Source organism: Vulpes vulpes, chromosome 12 (genome assembly GCF_048418805.1).
Source record: "Vulpes vulpes isolate BD-2025 chromosome 12, VulVul3, whole genome shotgun sequence".
Lineage (NCBI taxonomy): Eukaryota > Metazoa > Chordata > Mammalia > Carnivora > Canidae > Vulpes > Vulpes vulpes.
Genome location: NC_132791.1, coordinates 148,940,275 through 148,965,621, shown reverse-complemented (window position 1 = coordinate 148,965,621; position 25,347 = coordinate 148,940,275). Strand labels below are relative to the sequence as shown.

General features: G+C 34.6%; 1 protein-coding gene across 16 annotated transcripts in view; it reads right to left on the bottom strand.

The window, feature by feature from the left end:
- Positions 1-25,347, bottom strand: part of DOCK7 (dedicator of cytokinesis 7) — a 218,785-nt gene that overhangs the window by 55,501 nt on the left and 137,937 nt on the right. For 9 of the 16 annotated variants that reach the window (XR_011995971.1, XR_011995972.1, XM_072730737.1 and 6 more), the window contains exons 23-31: positions 20,271-20,363; positions 18,983-19,072; positions 17,950-18,045; positions 15,940-16,080; positions 15,733-15,846; positions 14,037-14,207; positions 11,567-11,706; positions 6,650-6,819; positions 5,321-5,475 (exon numbers count right to left, since the gene is read on the bottom strand). Coding sequence is in view for 14 of the 16 variants with exons in the window: in XM_072730737.1 (XP_072586838.1) it covers positions 5,321-5,475; positions 6,650-6,819; positions 11,567-11,706; positions 14,037-14,207; positions 15,733-15,846; positions 15,940-16,080; positions 17,950-18,045; positions 18,983-19,072; positions 20,271-20,363 (1,170 nt within the window). In the remaining 2 variants the exon portion in view is untranslated. The remainder of the gene's footprint in view (positions 1-5,320; positions 5,476-6,649; positions 6,820-11,566; positions 11,707-14,036; positions 14,208-15,732; positions 15,847-15,939; positions 16,081-17,949; positions 18,046-18,982; positions 19,073-20,270; positions 20,364-25,347) is intronic. The other 7 variants (XM_072730740.1, XM_072730741.1, XM_026006950.2 and 4 more) reach the window with 2 other exon arrangements.

Here is a 25,347-nt window from a genome sequence, read left to right as displayed (position 1 = left end):
GGTATCTCATTGTGGTTTTGATTTGTATTTCTCTGATGCCAGGTGATGTTGAGCATTTTTTCATGTGTCTGTTGGCCATTTGTAGGTCTTCTTTGGAGAAATGTCTGTTCAGGTATGACTAGATATTTTAAAACAAAAATGTACAGCCTAAAAGTCTAAAAAAAAAATCATAATGCACTTTGGATATATTTTCGAACTGAATAATAAAATGCTACACACAAACTGTGACATGTAACTAAAACAATAGTTAAAGGAAAATGTACAGGCTTGTAATATGTACCAAAGAAGAAACAATAAAAATTAGTGAGTTAAGTATCCATTTTAAGAAGGTAAGAACAATATAAACCCAAAGGAAAGAGAAGACAGTAAATAATGAAGATAAACATTCAAAAGTGAGGATCAACATGCTTCCAACTTGGTCTTTTTTTTTTTTTTCCAACTTGGTCTTTTACAAAGACTAAAGATACACACAAACTTCTGTTGAGACTCATGCAAGACAAAGGGTACAACAAGCCAGCCACAGAAATGAAACCATTTATATCTACTACAGATGGCATAAGACTTTAAAAAGATCATAGAAAATATCTGAACTTTTATGCCAATAAATTTTTATAAATTTCTACTAGAATAAAATTTACAAAAACTAGTGTAAAAGTATACAGAAAACTTGAACAGTCTTATGGTTATTAAAGAAATTAAGTCCGTAATTTTTAAACTTTCAAAAAAGAAAATTGCAAGTACAGATGGCTTCACCCACAGGTTCTCCAAATATTCTAGGAAGAAATAACTCCAATTTTAAAAAAAGTCCTTGCAGAGAACAAACAAAAGGGTAAAGTCCCTCTTAAATTTAAATTGGCTAATTTAACCCTGATTCCAAAACCTGTAAAGAACATTATGAGAAAAACATTACAAGTAATTTTACCTATAAGCATAAATACAAAATACATAAATCTTAAATTATAGCACACAAAATCCATTAAACACAATTGTGAAAAAAGACAGTTTAATTTGGCAACTGAAGGTAGGTTTAACACCGGAAAATCAATTGAAATGGTTCACAGTAAAAGATTTAAAAGCAAATTAACACAAGCATCTCATTGAATGCAAAGAACACATGATAAAATTCACTTATTCATAGTTAAAAAAAACAAAACTCTTAGTGAACCAGAAACAGAAAGAGGAGTTCCATAATACGAGACAGCAAAAAAAAAAAAAAAAAGAAAAAAACAAAAAATCTCCCCCAAACTATGGCACCTATGTGTAAGAATGAAATGTCACAGGTTTCCTCCTTTAAGGATGCCAACTATCATCACTGTATGCAATAACTATACTGGAGATTCTAGCCAGTAAAATAAGTTATGGAAAGAACTTGAAAGTAAGGAACAGACTGTCATTATTCACAGATGATAAGATTGTGTATGTAGAAAAAAATCTATGCATATGTTATTAAATAAATTTAGGAATTCTGCTGAAAACAAGCATCATTGTATAAAACTAATTCTAGTTCTTCAAAAAATTAATCAACAGTTGGAAAAAAGAATTTTTGAAAAAGATGACATTTATAAGAATATATATGTATTATATATAATTTTATGATATTATAAAAAAATAAAAATATATTTATAAAAGATGTACTAGGCTTCTTTGGTGAAAATTATAAAAGCTTATATATTCATAGGTGTTATGGAAGGCCTAAAAAATAAGGGTATCTATCATGTTTAAGGATTAGGAGATTTAGTAGTGTAAAAATATCATTTTTTACCAAAATTGATCTATAGACTCAATATAATCTCAACCAAAATCCCCACAAATTCACTGGTTTTTATTTACTTTAGTGGAACATCCTAAGCTGATTCTAAGATGTATGAAGAAATACAAATTTTTTTATACGCATGAGGACTTTTTCTACATGATAGACTATACTGAAATAATACTCCAGAAGAGCAGGCCAAATAATCTTTTAATAAATGGTATGAATGAATGAATGAATATGGATCCCGAGATTCTACTGTTTATAAAAAACTCCAGGTAGATTTTAGAATTAGATATGAAAGAACAAAAAAGCATTAAAAAAAAATAACAGAGGAAATCTCTTCAAAATCTTGCAATAGGGAAATCACCCTATTTACCATTAAGTGTGTGATAAAAGCAAGTCTCTCTCTCTCTCTCTCACACACACACACACACACACACACACGCAAATATTTGAACCACCTATAATTGACAATGGGTTTGATCCAGAACATATAAACTCATACAAATCATAAACAAAAGTAGACAATCAAATGGCAAATGGGCAATAAACTCTAGAACCGCAAAAGAGAAAATTCAAATAGCCAACATGTATGTATATGAAGAAGTGTGTACTCTCATAAGGCATCAGGAAAGTGAAAGCTGAAATGAGATACATCTATAAATTACCAGATTGATAAAAATTTTAAAGTCTGAAAAACCTAAATGCTGACGAACATGTGAAGGAATGGGAACTTTCAATACTGCAGGTAAAGAACAAATTGAGACAAACCTTTTGGAAATCCTGGGTATATCTGGTATAAAGATACATACCCTATGATTCAGTAAATTCTATTCCTAGGAAATAACCTAAATAAAAGTGTACACACACACAGGATACATGTAAAGAAACCTATAGGATTACTATTTGAAATAACCAAAGGTCAGAAGACATTCATACATCTGAGAATAGAATGGATAGACAATTTAATGACACAGAAAAATGAAAATCAGTAAATTATACATTTTATAACTTGGAAGAAAATTAAAGATACAACAAAAAACTAAATTACAGTATATAGGGATGCAAACTTGAATGGTAGAACTATAAGCAAAATTAAGCAATTATTTCATTAGGATAGAGGGTGGCGTGGTGGATAGCTGTGGTGGGGAAAAGCATGCTAAAGATTTCTGAGAGGCAGCCAATGTTCTTTATTTTGTCCTGAGTGGTGATTACAAAGGTGTTCATTTTACAATATTTTGTAAATTTGTACATTTATGTTCCATGTACTTTTTAATATATAGTATGTTTTACCTAAGAAAAGTTTTTAAAAATGAAAAGGAAAAGTCAATAAAATTGAGTGCAGTGGTCATTTTTGGTGGAGACAGGGACTGGATTGAAGGCAGACTGGGAACTTCCAAGGAATTTGCAATGTTCTATTTCTGAAGCTGGGAGGTAGATACATTATTGTTTCTTTTATTATACTTTAATTGTGCATATGCTTTTGATATTATATGTACAAAATAATAAAGTACAAGTGATAAAAGAAAGTTGATAAATTGGAATTCATCAAAATTAAAAACCTATCCACTTCAAATGAATACCATCAAGAAAGCAAAAAGATACTCCACAGAATCGGAGAAAATATTTGCAAATCACCTATCTGATAAGGGATTTGTACCTAGAATATATAAAGAATTCTTTTAATCTGATAACAAGAAGATGAGTAACAATACTAAAATGGCAAAGATAATGAAGTTTTCTCCAAAGAAGACATACAGGGATCCCTGGGTGGCTCAGCAGTTTAGAACCTGCCTTCGGCCCAGGGCGTAATCCTGGAGTCCTGGGATCGAATCCCGCATCGGGCTCCCTGCATGGAGCCTGCTTCTCCCTCTGCCTGTGTCTCTGCCTCTCTCTCTCTGTGTCTCTTGTGAATAAATAAGTAAAATCTTAAAAAAAAAAAAAAAGACATACAAAAAAGATGCAAAAAAGATGTGTCAATAAGCAAATGAACAGATGCTCAACATCAATAGACATCAGGGAAATACAAATCAAAACCACAATGAGATACTACTCTACACCGAGGTATAAAAAAGGGACAATAACAAGTGTTGGTGAGGATTTGAGAAATGAGAATTTTTATTTATTGCTGGTGAGAATGTAAAGTGGTGCACCCACTCTATTTTTTATTTATTTTTTTAAAAAGATTTTATTCATTTACTCATGGAGACAGAGAGAGACAGAGAGAGAGAGAGGGAGGCAGAGACACAGGCAGAGGGAGAAGCAGGCTCCATGCAGGGAGCCTGACGTGGGACTCGATCCTGGGTCTCCAGGATCAGGCCCTGGGCTGAAGGCAGTGCTAAACCGCTGAGCCACCCAGGTTACCCTGGTGCACCCACTTTAAAAAGAATTTAGAAGTTTCTGGAAAATATTAAAAACAGAGACACCATATGACTCAGCAAGTCCAATTCTAGGTATATACCTAATAGAAACAGAAACGGATATGCACACAAAGACATGTACACAAATGTTCATAGCAGCATTATTCCTAACAGCCCCAAACTGGAAAGGATCCAAATGTTCATCACCTAGAAATGGATAAAAATCTGGCATATCAATACAAAAGAGTATTCCTTGGCAATTAAAAAAAAAAAAAAAAAAAAAGATGTGCTCATCCACATTACGACATGCTGAATCTCAAAAACTTTATGTGCAGTGAAAGAAGCCAGACACAAAAGATCACAGTGTATAATTCCATTTATTTGATATGTTCAGAATAGGCAGATCTATACAGATATATAGACAGAAAGTAGGTGAGTTGCTGCTTATGGCTGGGGGAAAATAGGCAGTGGTTCTTAACAGGCCTAAGTGTTCTTTTTGGGGTGATGGAAATATTCTAAACTTAGACTGTGGTATGGCCACACAGCTCTGTAAGTACATTAAAACTCATGACACTATACATATAAAATGGGTGAATCTTTTGATATGTAAATTATCTCAATAAAATTTTAAGTTGTCAGGACAGCTACCATAAGTATTATTGCATTTTTCAGAAAGAAAGTCTTTAAGAATTTGATCTTACTCTATTGGTAGTTTGTTTCCTCTCTGCTCCCACATCCTTCATTTTTAAGGGGGAAAAATTACAGGGCAGAGTACATATTAATTTTTTTAAGCATGAAACAATATAAACCTCCACAGATTAAAAAAATATTCTCAATTGCTAGACAACTGAAAATATTTAATAGGGTTGATAAAGAACAAAATGGATTTTGAAAAAAAATGAAAAAAAATTTTTAAAGAAAATGGATTTTGAAAATAAAGAAAAAAGGCCGTTTACAATAAGGTAACTTTCAAAATTCCAAACAATAGACTAGAGGGCTTTAAATCATAAACCTTGCAGCATTAATAATTTTTAAAACAACTTAATACAAGATAAGCAACATTCTCAGAACCTTAATGTTTCCACAAAGTAAATAAAACTCTGAGTACTCTTGCATCAGCTAATACAACAATTTCAGTTATTTTAGGAAACATATCTGTAAATATCTGCCTTTCTAGAAAAAACTTCTACAGGACAGTTTTTCTTACCGATGATGTGAGGAGGAAACTGCCGGGTCTTGTTAGTTGAGGAACTGATGTTCCTGCAATTGCCATGGCAACCGTCTGGCTGATCATGCTTCCGCTTTCACTTTCATAGTCATCAGTGGCTATACAAATTGGTCTTCCTCTTTGATTATGAGTTTCTGGAAAAAAATAATCCCCAAATAAACAAAATTCCATTTAGGTTAATTAATAGTTATGGAGCATGCAATTTCCTATTCTCCATTACTCTTTAAAAAGAAAACCTATTAACATGAAATATTTATCATTAGATTTACTTATTTTAAACAATATTTTAAACATTAAATTTATTCCTTCAGTAACAATTTATAATTTTGTAGAAAACTTGCAAGTCAAAGAAGATAATAATATAAACATTTCCACCTTCAGATAAGGAAGCCCACTTTAGCAATCAAAATAATGGTTGAACTACTCAACTATGAGTCCCTTAAGGACACAGTTGGTTATCTTGGTATCACCAGCTTTGTTCAGGTTCCTAATGTGTAATAGGTACTCAGTAAATAGGTACTCAGTTTGTTTTTAAACGTTTTTATTGAACTGGAAGTACTTTAACTGGAAGAAGTACTTTGCTAGGTTAAATGTGAACAACAGTGTTTTTTTTAGGACAAATGAAGGAATTCAAGAAATTCTAAATATAGAAAGCAAGAGCAATAAAACTTTATGAGTTCTAGTTCTTAAAAAGCAACATAATTTCAACTTATTAAACTAGTATTCACAATAAACATTCTTGTTATTCTGATGAATATTAATTTCAATTATATATGTGTGTTGTATATATATGTGTATGTACGAATGTGTATGTATATATATATGGGTGTGTATATATGAATCAAAGTGAGCCTGAGGGTGGTAGACATCTGCCAGTTTTCTTATACATACATATATGTGTGTGTGTGTGTGTGTGTATATGAATGTGTGTGTGTGTGTGTGTGTATGAATGAATCAAATTGAGCCTGAAGGTGGCACACATCTGCCAAGTTTTCTTATATATATATTTTCAGATGAACAGTATAGTCTCATACCAAAAACCTGTTTTCTAATAGGTAGGTATAGAAGTGCTATAAATCATTATTTTAAAATTCATCACAAGGACTACTTAAGGAAAGCTTGCAGTGAATTCTCTCACGTAGTCAAAAGTTACTCAGTAATACGGTTAAATATTGACAGTTTACTTATGTCAGTGTACATTTCCTTATAGTTCTCTTCCTAAAATAAGATCTTTAGCCTCAATATATTTCTAATACTTTTAAACACTAAGATTTTCTTTAAGATTTATTTTAAATATATATTAAGTACCTGTAAAGTCATAGAGCTGAGGAACAGTTTCCATGATAATGCCAATCAGAGGTAGATACAACATGGCCACCCTAGCCTTTGTCTGGGGGTCAGAGTACCGTGGGTCTGAGTCGTGACTGGATAGTAAATTGTGTACCATATTGATGACTTTCTTGTGCAATCCAAACAGTCTATTTAAAAAGAAGATGAAGAAGCAGCAGCAGCAGTAAGGTCACAGAGATTAGTTAATATCTTTAAAGCAAACAGTAAGTCACAGTACCTAATCAATTTTGTTTAACTTAAACTCTGCCACATATTTGCAATGTTTTCCTATAAAACACTTCTCATTACAAAATTAACAAATGTCTTTCTGTATAAAATAATGATAGAGGGAAAAAGAAATGTGAAACAAATTCACTTAGGAGTAAATCTGAATATTTTTACGTTAACTCTTTATTAGTGTATATTCATATTAAATAACATAAGACCAGTTATGGTTATATATTTTTATTATTATTATTTTTTATTCAGCGGCGGAGAGAGAGAGGGGCAGGCAGAGAGGCAGAGACACAGGCAGAGGGAGAAACAGGCTCCATGCAGGGAGCCTGATGTGGGACTTGATCCCGGGTCTCCAGTCTCACATCCCAGGCTGCAGGCGGCACTAAACCGCTGCGCCACGGGGGCTGCCCTATGGTTATATTTTGAAGCAAAAAAGAAAAAGTAAATTTTGGGGAGTCAGGGTGGGGAAAAAAAAGTAAATTTTAAGTAGCTACAAATTCTATTTCAAATTAGACCTTTTCACATTTACCAAAAATAACTTTTATCTCTTTTTTCTAAAAGAAAAATCCTCTACTTAATAAATTATGCAGTCCATGGGTTGGGGGGGGGGGGTTGTCTCTGACGGCTTGCTTGCTTGCTTGCTTATTTATTTATTTTAATTTAATTTTTTTTTGACAGCTCTATTTAAACTCAATTTCTGGGATGCCTCGGTGAATGCTTTGGTTAAGCATCTGCCTTTGGTTCAGGTCCTGGGATCGGGCTCCACACCGGGGCTCCCTGCTCAGCAGAGTGTCTGCTTCTCCCTCTGCTTCTGCCCTTTCTCCCCACTTGTGCATGGTCTCTCTCAAGTAAATAAAATCTTTAAACAAAACAAAAACTTTCTTGCTTATCTACCTCATTTGGGCCTTCTGTAGACTCCCAATAATAGCCTGAGTTTCAAGTGGGCTAAAATACTCATCATCACACTTTTTTTTTTTTTTTTTTGGCCTTTTCTCAGATTGAAGGTGCTTTGACTATGTCAACCATTCTAATCAAACATTTGGCCAACTTTTGACAGACCCTTAAGGCTACACTTGGCAGCCATTTCACGTCTCCTTCTCTTCCCGTTAGCCTCTCACCATCAACCTTGGGGAAAGACCTTACCTTCAATTTCTGTCTTTTAGGAAAAAAAAAATCATTCTGAATTTGCTCTAGCCAGATCTTTAACACAACTCTACTTTTATATCTCCAACATTCCTTTTCTGTCTCAGAAAAAGTTGGGCCTTCTCTCAAAAAATAATTTCTCCAATGAACATCATGTTTCTTCAACAGCTTTGATGCCCCCAGTCACTATATTCTTCCCTTCTTTCTTTCAAATAAGCCTTTCCTATGTTGAAAACATATGTTCACTTGAAACCAGTCTCTTCTAGCTATACACTATCACTCAGTAATAAACTAATAATTTCTCCAGTGATAAACTTCCTAAATGTACAGTCCATTGTTTCCATTTACTTCCTAATATTCTACTCCTTTTCTTTGAAACTGTTTCTGAAAGCTTACCACATAGCACTGCATAACCTTTATCATTTAACAGCTAAATAATTTCTTAGAGATACTGAACTTATCTGTTTCTCTACCTACAGTAGGAGGGTAATTACCTGCCCCATAAGGTGGTTGTGAGAATTAAGTTGCATAATTTATGTAACATATTTATTAGCACACTGTCTTGTACACTGTCTTCCTCAGTAAATACTAGCTCTTATTGAGATCACATAGCAAATTTCAAAGTTGTGATTGGAAATCAGGTGGTCTTCCTACAGAGCCCTTCATCTTATCAGCTGCTTTACATTGCTGTATCTGAAATCCAGCTGGAGATTCTTTCTTCTTCCTTCCAGAGTTTTATTCAGAAAGTGTATTTTTAAACACTGTCAAGAACCACATCTAACTGACATATCTCAGATTTTATTCTCCAGTTTTCTACTCCACACTGTCATCTTATCTTTTCTTTTCTCAATTTTTTCTCCAGTAGTTCTCACCTTTTTCTCAAAAATCTTTCATTTTACCCAAGTCTAAGATTCTGGCCATTTGCTTGTTATGTTCTCCCCTTTGAATTTCTGCATTACCAATGATAACTCTCAAACCCAAGTGTGTGTTCCTTAGCTCTCTGCAGCTAGCAGCCCGACCATAATCTAAAAATCAACTCTACCCACTCATCTTTCTAAGCCTTTTTATAGGTCTACATTACTGAGTCATAGGCAGCTATTAAATTCATGTTTATGCAGAACATCCAACGTTCTATTTTCAGTGTTAAGGATAAGATGCTGTCCCTGTTCTTAAAGAGTTTGCTATTGCAAGAGAAAAATAAAAAATAAATAAAAATAATAATTCAGTCTCACAAATGCAGTAGTAAAGGTATTAATCTTCTGTAGAAGTATGTGCTACACAATTAGCATTTAATCATATTGTTTCATAGTCTTAATTTTCTAACTATAATGAAAGTTTCTAACTATAATGAAAGTTTCTGGAGAGCATATCTTTGATCAATATTAAAACATTATTGCCACAAAGGAATTATTCTTATTAGCAAGCAGATGAAGTAAAAAGAAAAGTACTCCTCTCAAGGACCTATCTAAGACAATGTAGGCTGTATTTTATCTATATACCACTAAAGAATATAAAATTTAGAGATGAGATGTGAGTCTCCCAAAGTCAATTGCTCATTCACTGAAATTAACATCTGTTTATAAATATGTAGTCATCTACTTGTACCAGACACAATTCTAAGGCATTGGAAGTATAGCAGTGAACAAGAAAGATAAATCTTACAAATATTTTAGAAGATAAAAGATTTCATGTGTTCTCATGAAATCACATTCTAATGGGAGGAGACAGAAATTAAGCAGCAAATTTCAGAGAAATGTTTTGTAGAAAATAAAAGAGGGCTACATGTATAGGAATGATGTGGCAAGGCAGAATGGCTATAATTATAATTGGATGGCTAGTGAAAGCCTCACTGAGAAGACACTATTTGAGTGGAGACCTGAAGAATCACGAGGAGCAAACTGGTACATGACAGTCTTAGGGTAACATGAGCATTGCTTTAGGTAGAGAAAAAAATCCAAGTGCAAATACCCTAAAGTGGGAATGAGTTTGGCATATTAGAGAAACAGAAAAAAAGACCAGGATGGCTATATTTTAGTATGTGGGGGAGAGAAGACAGTGGCAAAAGCATAAAAGAGCCAGATAAGGGCTTTGAGGACCATTACTTAAAGTCTGGATTTTAGGCGTACCTCGGTGGCTCAGTTGGTTAGGCATCCTACTCTTGGTTTTAGCGCAGGTCATGGTCTTGGGGTCATGAGATCGAGCCCCACATTGGGCTCTGCACTGAGCACAGTCTGCTTGAGATTTTTTCTCCCACCCCCTCCACCCCTGCCCCACCTCTTGCACACACACATGCACTCTCTCTCTAATAAGTAAAATCTTAAAAGCTGGGATTTTACCCAAAGAATACAAAAACATTAATTCAAAAAGATATACGCACCCCCTATGTTTATTGCAGCATTATTTATAATAGCTAAGGTATGGAAGCAATCCAAGTGTCCATCAACAGATGAATAAAAAAGATGTAGTATATACCTACAATGGAATATTAGCCATAAAAAGAATGAAATCTTGCCATTTGCAACAGCATGGATGGATCTAGAGGGCAGAAAGCTAAGTAAAATAGGTCAGTCAGAAAAAGATAAATATGCTATGACTTTACTCATATGTGGAATTCATGAAATAAAACAAACAAACAAAAAGAAGTAAGAAAAAACCCCAGTTTTGTTATGGGGAGGGGAACAGGGCTATGGGTGAAATTGAAAATGGGGATTAAAGAGTGTACTTGTGATGAGCACCCGGTATTGTATGGATGTGTTGAGTCCCTATACTGTACACCTGACACTAATACTACACTGTATGTTAACTAATTGGAATTTAAATTAAAATTAAAAAATTTAAAAAACTCCTACTAAAGATCCTATTATGTGGATTTTTAAAAACTAATTATTACCTAAAGGAATGATGATCACACAGACTTTTAAAAACAATTAAGATAGAAATACCCTATGGGGATGCTAGACCACAAAAATCAAGCTATTTCTATAAATTCAAATTATCAGGTAATATGCCCTTTCTTTACTATATCAATTTTCAAAAATTCTGTACAAGTGTACATAACTTTAGAAGGTCTTAAAACCTAAGAATATTTTGCTTATAGAGCATATTTTGAAATAAAATGCTACATAGTATAATGGCAAACAATTTTCCTTACAAGGAATAGAAAACTAGTCGATTTTCCTCAACTGAAATGTGTCTACTGTATATCAACAAATCTAAGAGTCTACCTACTAACAAGCACAAGCATTTTGTGTAACTATTAAGAAGAAAAACAAATGCTACCAAATAAACCATGACACGCCACAGAGTTAAAGACCAACCTCAAACTCAGAGATGATTTTTTTTTCTTAAAAATCAATGAAATGAAAAAATAACATGGGTATGGAACTTAGTGAATACAGAAGTAGAAGAAGAGAGGTAAAGGATATTTTTCTGATTTTCAGGAAGTGTAAGTATATTACTTCTGTCCCATTCTCCAAAATCAAACTGCTATTCTGCAAGGCGAAAAAATGTACTCACCCTTCAGCATCAGGGTCTACAATGACAGCCAGCTCTGTTAATACAAGTCCTGCCAAATAATGCTGTTGGCGGAAAGGCACGGACAACTCAAACATATTTGCAATCTTCTGGTCTTGTACATTTGTGGAAAATCCAGAACTCTGTTTGGGAGGGAGGCAGAACAAAACTATAATAGCTGTGCAACAAAACATCCTCCAGACAGAATGTTATGACAAATGCCGTATGGGCATTATCTCAGAGTAAGACACACTTTGCCTAGGGTAGTTTATGTTACTACTATTTACATTGGAGAAAGTAACTGCTCTTACTTTTGATATAAGAAACTATGATAAATAACACTTTTATTTTCAATTTCCCTTTTCTCATATCGAAACTTTTCCATCTGTTTTTTTTTCTTTATTCTTTTAGCCACTTAATGTTTCAATATCATACCTTAAAGGAGAAAAAAAGTAAATCTAAATGATGTGTATTTACTGCTGGGTACAAAAGACATAATGATAATCAAAGCTATTGGTTTCCAGAGTAAATCCAAATACCAGTAAAATTGTAATTCAGAGAAGATACTATCTATAAAATGCCACCATTTTGTGATGCATTCAGAGTTTTTTTTTTTAATTTTAATTTATTTGACAGAGAGAAAGAGAGAGCACATGAGTGTATAAGCAGGGAGAGTGGGAAAGGGAAAAGCAGGCTCCTTGCTGAGCAGGGAGTCCAAAGTGGGGCTCAATCCCAGGACGCTAGGATCAAGACCTGAGATGAAGGCAGATGCTTAACTGACTGATCCACCCAGGTGCCCCCACTCACAGAGTTTTTACAAGATTTTTAATACTGCAAAATAGCATCCCCCATGATATGGTTCAAGACAAGAGTGTCTATAATCTCATCCCCCCCAATTCATATTCAGGACCATCCATGTGAGGGTTTTTTTTTTTTTTTTTTTAGAACAATGATTCTCTACAGAGAAATCATCATCTTCTTCTTTTTTGTTTTTTTTTAAGATTTTATTTATTTATTCACGAGAGACACAGAGAGAGAGAGAGAGAGAGAGAGGCAGGGACACAGGCAGAGAGAAGCAGGTTCCGTGCAGGGAGCCTGATGTGGGACTCGATCCCGGGATTCCAGGATCACGCCCTGGGCTGAAGGCAGATGCTTAACTGCTCAGCCACCCAGGCATCCCAGAGAAATCATCTTCCTAATAAATATATAAAATTATGCTTGCCCCCCTCACCCCAGAAAGGGTGAGGTCTCTGTTATCTATTAGAATCTTAAATTAATGTAGTTAGATAAGAAAGTAGGGAACAAGATAATGGAAGGAATTCTATTAATTTCTCAGCTGAATGAGATGTTCAGAAGGGAGTTAGGTGTAGACAAATGTGTTTCATTAAAAGTTTTAGGAACTATACTTATGATTAATTTCTTCTTCACTGTATAGCTAAAGACTAACGTTATCTGTTTTAGGGAGAAGTATATGCCAGACAGGTAAAAGAGTATGTGAAAACAGGCCAATCTATAATGAAAAGTTGTGGGTGCTCTCTGATGTTTTCTAAGCTAAGTGAAGTTAAAAAAATTTTTTTTATCACGCATCTAAGACTGATCTAGGCTAGGGAATTATACCCAGGAATTAAATAACTCAAAAAAATTACAAAAAGTTAAGATCAATTTTGACTATCGACATGAAGAAATTATGAAATCTTATCTTATTTGCTTCAGGAATTATATAGCAGAAAGAACGTTTCATGAGAGGGAAGAACCAGGCTTCTCTGACACTAAAACCAGAAAAGCCCTTTATCTCAATCTGTATAAGACACATTATAACTGCTATGATATCCCCTTTTTGTCTTGACAGAAACTACTAGCTGTTGAAGTCCACTGTCACACAATAAAACCTTAGGAATATCCATTTAGTTCTCCTTCTGGTTTTCTAGGTACGAAAGAGGGAGGCAGGGCTTTCTCAGGACTGCACTGCAGTTTGCCTTCTTTCTCTGCTACTTCATTTCTTTTCCTTTCACAGGTCTTGATTCCCTAGTAAACATTTTTCATCCAGAACTCAAGACAACCTTGCATCTTCAAGAAAACCCAATCTATGAAAACATCTAAACAAACTTAAATAAGTGAATTCCCTCACATGGATGTGCATAAATCTGTATGAGGAAGACAACATAGTAGTTAAGAACTTGGGCTCTGGAGTTAAGTCAAAATGTGCCTTGATTCAAAGCCTCACTTGGCCACTTATTACAGTGTGACCTCAGGTAAGCTAATGACTCTTCTATGTTTCCTATGTAAAATGAAAATAATAGAACTTACCTCCTAGAATTGCTTTAAGGAGCAAAAAATTCATACTTATAAAGCACTTAGTATGGAGCCTATCACATAGCTATTATTCAATAGTATTTATCATTTTTTCCAGTGTTTACAATGGCTTCTTATAAACATAGGCTTAAACAAATTTTTTTTCAGACACTTTGCATACCTGAGATGTTGCAGAAGAAACAGAAGGTGACGGTGATGCAGGTGGAGTAAGCAGACTGCAGGGCAAGTTTAACGTAACATAGTGCTCATGGCTACAGACAATTCGCAGAAAATCCAGTCTCAAGGACACCAAGACACTTGGGTTTGGTAATGAATAAAGCTTTGAAGATACCTTGTAAGCATCACATAAATAAAAGAACACCAATTGAATATATCATTTCTCAAGCCAACATCAGGATGACAGATTACTTAGTGGGCAATTTGGATTTTGTGGATACCACCAAAATAACTTCATAAAGGAAATGATCCACTCTTTGGATTATTAGCACCCTGTGTTAAAATATCTGTCTATTCACCCAGCTGCAAGATAAACTACTTTGAGGAGACATATATATGCTACTTTGAGGAGACATACATACACTGACTTAATAGCTTTGGCATCCCTGGGGTCTAACTCAATGTTTGGCAAACACTAGGAAGTCATACTGCTGAACTGCTGACAATATTTTCAAGTTGGTCAGTGCCCACATATAGTTCTAATTTTTCTATTACAAGGAACATACGGGGTGCCTGGGTGGCTCAGTCAGTGGAGTGTTCAACTTTTGCTTTCAGTTCAGGTCATGATCTCGGGGCTGTGGGAACAAATGCTGAGTCGGGCTCATATTCAATGTGCAGAGTCTGCTTGGGATTCCCTCTCTCCCCTTCTCCCCACTCATGTGTGTACTCTCTAAAATGGATGAATGGATGAATGGATGAATGGATGAACGGATGAATGAATGAATGAATGAATGAAACATATAATAAAGGCATCTGATAGGCTAGATCTTCAAATTCTAAATATATGACTGCCAAACAGCATTCTGAACTGGTAATTTTCAGAAATAAGGCTGTGGACCAGCTGGGAAATGTTACACAAGCACTGCATCCCATGCTCCCTTCTCCCATTCACAGGATTCCAACTCCTCAACAAAGCTGGGATAGGACCCCAAGAGCTGTTACACAGTTACACTTAACATTTAGACTAGTGACTTGATGATCTGCTTGAGAACGGGAATCAGAGTCATGTCTTGGCCAGTAAAACCAAGGAAATGTCAGCTGTACAGATACCAGCCTGCCATAGTCCTGTGTCCTCATTAAACAAATGGAATTTATTTTTGCCTTACTAATAAAAATACTCTGATTTTATTTTTTTAAGATTTGAGAGAGAGAGAAAGAGAGAGAGAGCAGGAGGGCCAGAGGGAGAAGGGATAAGCAGATTCCCCCGCTGGGAGCCCGATGCAGGGCTTAATCCCAAGACCCTGAGATCATGACCTAAGCTGAAATCAAAAGTCAGACATTCAACCAACTAAGACACCCAGGTGCCTCCAAAATACACTGCTTTTGGGGGTACCTGGGTGGCGCCATCCACGGAATGACTGACTTTTGATTTCAGCTCAGGACATGATCTCAGGGTTGGGAGATCATGCCCCATGTGGAGTCAGCGGACTCAGTGCAGAGTCTACTTGAGATTCTCTCTTCGAGCCTCTCCCTCTTCCCCTCCCACTATGCTCTCTCTAAAATAAAATAAATCTTTTAAAAAATGCTGCTTTTTAAAACCATTAATATATGAATGTGTTCTCGCAGATCACTCAGCTACAACTCTAAAAGCAGCAAACAGTATTTAAATTATTTGTTATTTATAACTAATTATGCATTACCTGTTTATAGCAGGTCTTAATAAGGCTAAAAACAAATCCTCTATCCATAACAGATAACAGATCATTGAGAAAGAATGCAAGGCTTGTATTGAGTCTCTCAACCATTTCTGTGTCCTGGAAAACATAATAAAAACCAAAAACAAATAAAAGCATGATAGTTTAATGTGATCTTGGTAGAGATCTGATTTTTTAAAAAGTTGTTATTACCTTCTGAAATCGTGAAACTATATCACTAGCAATTGTACTGACAAGAGCTGCAATATCATCCATGAAACGCTCTGGAAAACGACTTTTCCTTGGTGCATCAAGTTTATCATTAAAATATAAATGATGCACCATGCTCTTTACCTGAAAAAATAAATAAGCCATCAGTTTAATTTCTTTTGAAGGCAATTAACAGTTAATCACATTAGGGCTATTTCTTCATTATACTGTGTGACTTAACAGATAGCTGGAATACTTCTAGCTCCTCAAATATTTTTAAAATCTCCCTGCAATATTTTGTATGTTCCTGAGAAATATCAAACACAGTACAACTCAATCACTGCATCACCTTCATAAAATTATTCTGGCTATTAATATGAAAAGAATTATGAATGTGAACAGAAAAATATTTTACCCATTAAAATGGTTTTAAATGAAATCTTCTAAGACAACATTTTGACATTCCATATCCCCCAAACTGTTAAGCTTTGAGAGACTAGAAACATTGACTCCACTGCAGTATCTTCAATATCTAACATACAGTGACATATGGTGAATGTACATTAAACACTGATGACTCAATAAGAATAAGATATTAGGTAAAAATTAAAGTGATTTACATGTACAAAATGCTTCTGGGAGCACCTGAGTGGCTTAGCTGATTGAGTGTCCAACTCTTGGTTTCAGCTCAGGTCATGATCTCAAGGGTTGTGCGATCCAGCCCTATAGCAGGCTCCACACCCAATGTGAGAATGCTGGAGATACTCTCCCTCTGCCTCTCCCACCACATACTCATGTGTGCTCTGTCTCTCAAATATAAAAATCTTTCAAAAGAATGCATCCAGATTTTGATTCCTATTACAACAATGTGGTAATAGTAATATAGAATTCAGGGAAATTGAAGCCAAGTTTCAACAATTAGTAAATAGCAGAGCCAAGTCTTAAACTGCAGCATTTTTACTATTCTAAACTAATTTGAACACACATATAAAGACCATCAAAAAATAAGTCAAAATTACAGTTTGATCTTATATTAAAAGCACAAGAATTACAAAACTTGGTTTTTATTCTCTAGTGGAAAAAATGAGTTGCCCATCACTTATTATATAGGGTCCTTGGCTTACTTTCTTTTGTGGATTAGTAAATCTGTAGAAAAATTTTCTTCTTATCCCCAATATAGGTAACATTCAATGTTGAGAATTACCCTATGATGTACTCTGGAAGCTCCTTTTGTTTCTCTTCCTTTCTCTTTTTGTTGTTTTGTTTTCCTTTATTTTTTTACACATTTCTCTTTTGGAAGAAAAAGTTTCAATGACTTCAGCTTCTTAGAGGTTAAAGAGAAATGTCCCTAGTGCCAGTACGCCTGAGTTTGAATCATAGTTCTACTATTTAAAAGCTATACCAACTTAGACAAGCTACTTAATCTCTGTGCCTTGATAATACCCAGTCCACAGGGACAGTGCTACCACTCTGTACACAGCCAATCTTTTCTGCCTTTGTGTATATATGTGTTTATGTATGTTTATTTATATATAAATACTAAGATATGAATTCATTTATTTTTAATACCATTGATTAAATTGAGCAAAAAGTGTTGCTTTTTAATTGGCTGTAAGTGGCATTTCCCTAAGAGCTTTCGAAAAGCTGTAAAGATCTCGAAAGCCCTTTTTATCTATGTTTGGGATGAAATCTACAATACTGCCATTTTAATAGCCATGTGCACACTAAGAAATAATGTACCACGATTCCTTTAAAAAGATAGTTGGGGAAAAAAAAGATAGCTGGTTCTGCAATCATCTCTAAAAAAAATTAACAAGAAGTTTATAATTCCACCTAAGTTGTGCTCAGTGTCCATAGTGTTTATTTAGAGATGTAATAAATGTAATTTGTCTTGTAGGCACATGTAAAATCATAAGGGGGCAATGGAAAAGGATTTTTCGGATAAAATAATGAACTAATACAAAGCTGTTAACTAAGGAAAACAGTATAAAGAAATGTGTTTAGCTTGCTCACCATTAACTCAAAAAAGAACCAGGCTTGTTGCAAAGCGGATTCCCGAACGCTGCCACTGCAAACAACCCACTGCAAAGCCAGCTCCTCATGAAAAAGCTATCCAGAATAAATCCAAAGTTATTATCAAAGTCATATCTGCTGATAACACAAACCAAATAATAATGCAATTACAAATGAAGATATGAGAATAAGCAAAATAAGGCATGTGAACCATTCAATGATGCAGTGAGGACACCCATTAACGAAACGGCTGTTGGTACATGTAAGACGGTAGCATGTTGAACAGCTGAAAAAATTACATGTTATCTTGCAGTAAAATGTAATTTTAAAAGGACAGGTGGGAAATAGCCTCCTAAATTGTACCTGCAAACAGAAACTAGATCAAAAACTGACAGTTACAAATACGATCTTGTTTGTGCCTTAAATACATATTTCAACATATGTAACTACATTCATGAACTTTGCTGGTACAATTTAGGAAATACCTTCAAAAATTTAAACATTGATATAAGCCATTAATTTTCAAGTTTTCAGGTATTTGAAGTCTTTTTATAAACACAGCAGAAAATTCCTGCCTTATAATGGATATGCATACAAAGCATTTGCAAAGTAGTGTATATCAATATGAAAAAGGACTAACAAAACTGTGCATAAGGGAAGCAAATCAACATATCTTACTAAGAGTGATAATTTTTCTAACTCATCTTCCTTTCCCTGGAGATTTAAAACACAAAACAGAAGCAGTTACAGAAACAGAATTCAGAGTTGATACATTTTTGGTACTAAAATTTGATGATCAAATTTGATTTCAAACAGTCAATCCCAAAGTTATAAACATTTTAATAATATAAAAGAGCGTACACTGGAGTGGTATGCTCAAAAAGGCATCAGACAAGCAGTGCTTGCTCAAATGTATTTTTAAACAAATAATTTAAATGTAATTACTGTAACATACCGGTTACGTAAAGAAATCTTACATCTATTTAATTGTTGGAATTTTCCCCCTATATGGATTGTCTTCATATCAATCTACCTTTTTAGTTGGTAAGCGTCCCGTTAATGTTTGTAAGAAACTTGACGTCTCTGTGTGCGAAGACATACGATTACAACTTCGATCCATAGCCTATGGAGTGGAGGTGAATGAATGACGAGATAACATTAAAGTCTGCTGTGGATGACTTTGCAGCTCAAGGGTTACACACAATTTTTAAAATAGTTTTCCTGTGGTTTCAACAACTGTTTTATTATTGCTCATCTAATTTTCACCATTTTAAGCTGCTTTAATGACAGTACAATAGAAGTATCAAAATGGTTTCTATATATTTTTAGTAAAAAAAAATGGGTATTTTAAGGATTATATAAATTCAGAGTGCTGCAAAGAATGAAACTTTTATCTGTGTGATCTATACACATGCGCACATCTAGTAAGAAAATGAAAAAAGTAAAAACATACTTCTCACTGGTCTCAGACCAAATAAAGAAATTAAGAATTTTATATTCAATAAAGAAAAATAAAAGGTTAGAATGGTTTCTTTCGTGTTTCACTACTATCAAAAACTACTATTCAGATTTGCCATATACTTCAAATATAAAACATTTACGATATTAAACACAGAATTAAATTCTTCAAGAATAAGAGCATTTCCCTCTAAAGCCAATACACAGATGAGAAGTATATTTTGAGGAATCATGCAGTATTAGCTATGAAGCAACTAGACTTAAGTAAGCAAAACCTAGTTCATCTAAGTTATAAACAAATTTCATACTTTGCAACACAATACAAAGAAAAATTGATTTTTGCTTTTGGTATTAAATCTTACAGCGTACACTGTTCACATTTAATTTCAGCTTAGTCCCAGGATTTCTAGTCAGTAATTATTAAAAAAAAAAAAAAAAAAAAAAAAAGACAAGACAGTAAATACTAAATGAAAAAAAGACAATAGCTACACTTTAAACCAAAAGCAGATGGCAAACTGTCAGGTTTTGTCCAAACAAAATTTCTGAAAATTCCTATTGAAAACGTGCTACCCCTACAGTAGAAACTGTTACCAAAGCCATCAATCGCATAAGCAGCAGGCACTGAAATACTGATAGGGCAATATAGGAAGGGGGGAGGAGGAGACAGGAAGTAGGAAAGGAGAGTATTACTGGTGCAATTGGTGGTATTCATGCATAGTAGTTGGAAAATGTGCTAAGTAAACAAAAATACACACTTTTTAATGATTAAAAAGCAAGCCACTGAAATCACAGTATGTACTAAAAGTAATGTTCTAAAGGGAAACATCAGCAGCCAATAAAGAAACCTCTAATATAAACACCACCTGTGTTGACTCTGCACTTGGACTGGGGTTGGATCCCCATGGGGCAGCTTTTGGACCACCAGTGTTAACCCAGGAATTGGAGCGATCTAAACCCTAAGCATATAATAGAAAGCAGTTGGAAAGGAAAGAAATATTACATGTGGCATGCTATAAATTATTCTTAAAGAAATCTAGACTTTCCAAAGCAAACATGTCTTTAATTAGTACTGTTAAAGCAACCAAAATTTTTAGGCACCTAGAAATATTAGTTCACCAAAATTACCTTATTATGTAATATAATTTGTTTTGAAATCACAAAGAACATTAACTATAGCATTTAAACTTATCTTTATATAAAGGGATCGCCTTGAAGTACCAACTGAAGTTCCCACAGCACCATCCCCCCAAATTCTCTTTGAAGATGGCATGAGTTAGCAACATAATTGCCTTTGAATCTAACTAGGTTTTAAAAGAAAAAAAAAATCAAAGAAAATCATTCCTTCTTGTCTAAAAGACTTTACTTTCATTTTTGTATCAGTTGAAACTTGTGTGCATTGATATTCCATACTTCTATTTGACCTTCCTTCCTCTTTCACTTTCTTTTAAGGGACCAACAGGAGAAATTTAGAAAATTAAAAGAATTTAGGGGAGAAAATGACTAATATTTGCTCTTACCTAAAAATATTGGTGGATTTGGGGGTTGTGTTCAATTTTATTGTGCTTGTTGTAATTAAATGGGCTACTATTTTATATAAATATTATCAAGAAAAGCATTATGATGGCGCTGTCCGTAGGAATTACATCTTCACCGTCACTGTCACTGAAGTTAATTTGATATGCTACTAATGTGTATGATCAGAAGTGAATTACATCTGTTCTTCTCTGAAAGATACTATCCCGGGTGAAGGGAACTGGAGCTTTAATTTCTTAGATCTGACTGATCATTAAAATCACTTGGGAAGGGATCCCTGGGTGGCGCAGGGGTTTAGCGCCTGCCTTTGGCCCAGGGCGCGATCCTGGAGACCCGGGATCGAATCCCATGTCGGGCTCCCGGTGCATGGAGCCTGCTTCTCCCTCGCCTGTGTCTCTGTCTCTCATTCTCTCTGTGTGTGACTATCATAAAAAAAAAAAAAAAAAAATTAAAATCACTTGGGAAATTTTATAACATTTAGATTCTGGGCCCCATCCCCAGAAATCCTGATTCAGCAACCTGGGCTGTGGCCTGGAAGTCTGCTAATAGAACTGGAGCCAGTTATAAGGGACTTTTAGAGGACTGTTGGAGTAAGACAACCCAAGATAAAGAGACCAAAAAAATAAGGGTGTCAGTATGCATCCACTCCAGAAAGCACCAAAAGATAGGTAAAGGAAAAACATGAGTAGTAACAATAATAATCAACTGGTTAGACACGTGTATCACCTGGGAAGGTCAACAACAATGAATATGCAGGGCCTTACCTCTGAACAAGTAAGAATCTTGGGAGTGAAGCCCATGTATCAGTACTATGGGAGGGAATAAGGATTAGGAAAGAGGAGGAATAAAAAAACTGCTAACTCTTAATAGCTTAGATTTGGGGAGAATATTTCCCTTTCTTTTCCTCCTATTTTTCCAAAAATACAGAGTGGTTGAAATGATACAATGATCATCCATTTCCATTTATTTTTAATACTGATTGTGTAAGACAAGTGTTGAAGTTCAAGACCAAGTTATACTGCTTACTAATTGTAAAACCTGAGGTAAGTAACCTAATTTTTTTCAGTTTCTTAGTATAAAATAGGAATAATGATAGTCTCCCTCAAAATCCAAAAAACAAATTTGAAAATGGAAGTAAATTACTAAATACAATGCTTCAAATATAGTAAACACTCAAAAAACAGTTCTAACAAAAACTTTCTATGCATGTTCTTTTAAATGCTTCCTAGAAAAGCAAATGAGACTATTTAATACCAGTAAAATTATGTCACATCAGATTTATTTAAAATAAGATACCTACCTTTACAGAACCCCATTATTTCAAATAAAAGCAAATCAGCAGATAAGTTAAAACAAAAGTTTTCACCAGTCCCCCCAATTATGTCTCCACTGTATAAAGTTCTTTCTGCCATTTGCAGTTTTTACAACCACTACTCATGTTACAAAAATACATAAGCATCTGAGTTTTGCAGCATTACAATTGTGCTCTTCCCAACATAAGTTTCCACAATACCAATAATTTTCCTGTACTCTTAAATTCATTTTTCAACTCTTTAATTTCCTTTAAAACTAAGCCACATGCTAATCAGTAACGTAAGAATAAACAATAAATTTCTTCATGCCATCGTATATTATGCCCACAATATTGAGACTGAGCAGCTACAATTGCATCAAGTCAAAGCTAACTATTTAAAGAAAACCTATGAGCAATTATTTTGTAAAGCAAATAACTGTCATAATTTAAGTGTTATAAAGCTAAGAATTGTATCATAACTTAGTTAAGCAAATTCATCACTGATATTTCCTAATGTCATAGCTATGTTTACTGATCTCCACCTAACAGAACAGATTAAACGAATGTGTACACATGTGCATGAAAGCGTTTTTGTTTTTGTCAAATCTCTGCAACATTATTTTGTCCCTAAAATATAGATAGGCTCCTTCCCTGAGCCAGGCTCATATTGTATTTGACTTTATATCAACACTCCTGTTAGAATTCAAAGATTTTGCTTTGTATCCACAAGTCCTCAGCATAGTGCCCAGCACATAATGAGCTCTCAGTGTTAAAAAATAAATTTAAAAATAGGGAATGATACATTACAAAGAAACTACATATCCACTTAAAACTGCACTGGCATTTAATTAAAAACAATAAAATTCAAACTTGTCATAATCACATATTTAATGTTAAAAGAATATTGCCAGGGCAAAGAGTTCAGTTTTGGCAAAAATAATTATGAAAAAGATCTCATGAATCTGATTTTACAGCCAGTAGAGTAATAAAATTCTATTGACGTAAGTATTCTTGAATTTTAAGAGTTCTGCATTTTATATTAGAGAACAAGGTATAAAACCAAAACTTTCATAAGGCCAAATCTCTTAAGGCCATTAAATATATAATTAATCTTAACAGCAAGAAGGCAAACAAAAACACTTTTTTTTTTAACAAAAACACTTTTATTTTTTTAAAAACACAACTTTTAAAGTTTATTCTTGCAATTCTTACTACCATTCATTCACTGAGTATCTATGGAGCACCTTCAATATGCTGGCCATTATGGGTGCTCAGGATATATCACTCGACAATTATGTCTGCCCTCATGGAGCTTGTACTGTGATACAGGTAAACAAACACTAAAAAATCAACATAGCCACTAATTTATATGTTACATTAAAAGGTAGTAAATGTTATGAGATAAAGAAACAGAATAAGGGGATCAGAAGTCCCCAGGACAAGGGAGAAGAAAAAGAAACACCAGTTACATGCATTTAAATAAGGTAGCCAGAGTAGACCTCACTGAGAAGGTGGTCCTCTGAATAAAGGCTTAAGGTGTAGGAGTTAGTTGTAGGATTATCTTGCTCAGAGGAATGAGCAACATGGGGCTTGAACTCACAACCCCAAAATCAAGAGTTGCACTCTCCTGACTAAATAACGACAGGGGCCTCTGTAATGACATAATCTAACTTTTGCTTTCTTGTGACTTAAGCTTTTAAAGCAGTGTTCTGCTTGCTGTGTTATGAAGAGAGTGTGGGTTGGAAGCAGTGAAACCATCTTTTAAGTTTATTTCACTGATTGAGGAAGAGATGATGGTAGTTCAGACCAACTGGTAGTAGAAGTGGTAGCGAGCAGTGGTTCTATCTTTAACATCAATCCAAATCTGAACAAAAAGATGTAGGAAAGGCAGCAGAGTTTACAATTTCAGAGAGATATTTGTACTGGAAATATAATTTGAGAGTTATTAGCATATAGTGGCATTTAAAATCAGGGGACTTGATAATATCAAGCAAGTGAGTATAGAGAGAAAAGAGAAAAGACAAGAGAAATAAGGAGAGAGGCCTGGGCCCTTCCAGATTAAGAGATCAAGAAAAGAGGAATCCACAGAGACCGAAAAGGTATAACCAGTCAAGTAAAAGGAAAACCAAGAGAGTGCAGTGCCCTGGAGGGCAAGGGAATAGAATAAACCAAGGAGGAAAGGATTTAACTGTGTCCAAGTCTGCAGTAAGTTCAAGTAAGCTGAGTGTTAAGAGTTTAACCACTGGATTTAGCAACATGGAGAGCACTGGAGACATTAACAAGGACAGGCTAGGTGGAAGATGGGAGCAGTATCTGACAGAAGTATGGTAAAGAGAATGGGAGTAAAAGAATTGGAGATAGCTAGTATAGGAAACTCTAAAGGAGTTCTACTACAAAAGGTAGCAGACACACAGTAAGGAAGCCAATAACTGAAATACTAGAGAGAATTTGGGATAAATAAAAATGGGATAAATAATGTGAATGGGATGTCTTAGTAGATAGGAAGCAACTGATGATGTAGTAGAGAGATAAAATAATTGCTAGAGTGAGGATCCTGAGTAGGTGAGACGGGACAAGAGTTTTTTTTTACAAACAGATTTACAAAAATGGATAGTTCATCTGTAAGCAGGGTATTGTATTAAGCAGTGGATAGTCATAGATAGTAGTAGGTAGGTAGATATGGTGGTAAAAGTCTATAAAATTATTCTTTTGATGGCTTCCATTTTCTCAATGAAGCAGGAGAAAAACTGAGAAGGAAGACTGGTGTGCAGGTAAGGGAATAAGGCATGAAATCTTTTTCAGGGAGAATGGGAAAGTAAACAGAATAGAGAAATATAGTTTAATTGCCTGACAGCATTGACGGTTCTCTCTAGGTTCAGGCTTTTCATTTCAAATGAGACCAGTCATCATGATAGTTCTCAAGGCATGTTTATCCACACAGGTGCTAAAATGGCATAGACAGACAACCGGATTCAGCTATGGCTTGAGATTTGGCTAAGCAAGTGAATGAAATGAGAGGATAAGGCAATTGAGATTTAATTACAATAGAGATAACTATAATGATAGTTATCATGTCAGTGGGGTGCTTGACAGGAGACATGATCCCTAGGATC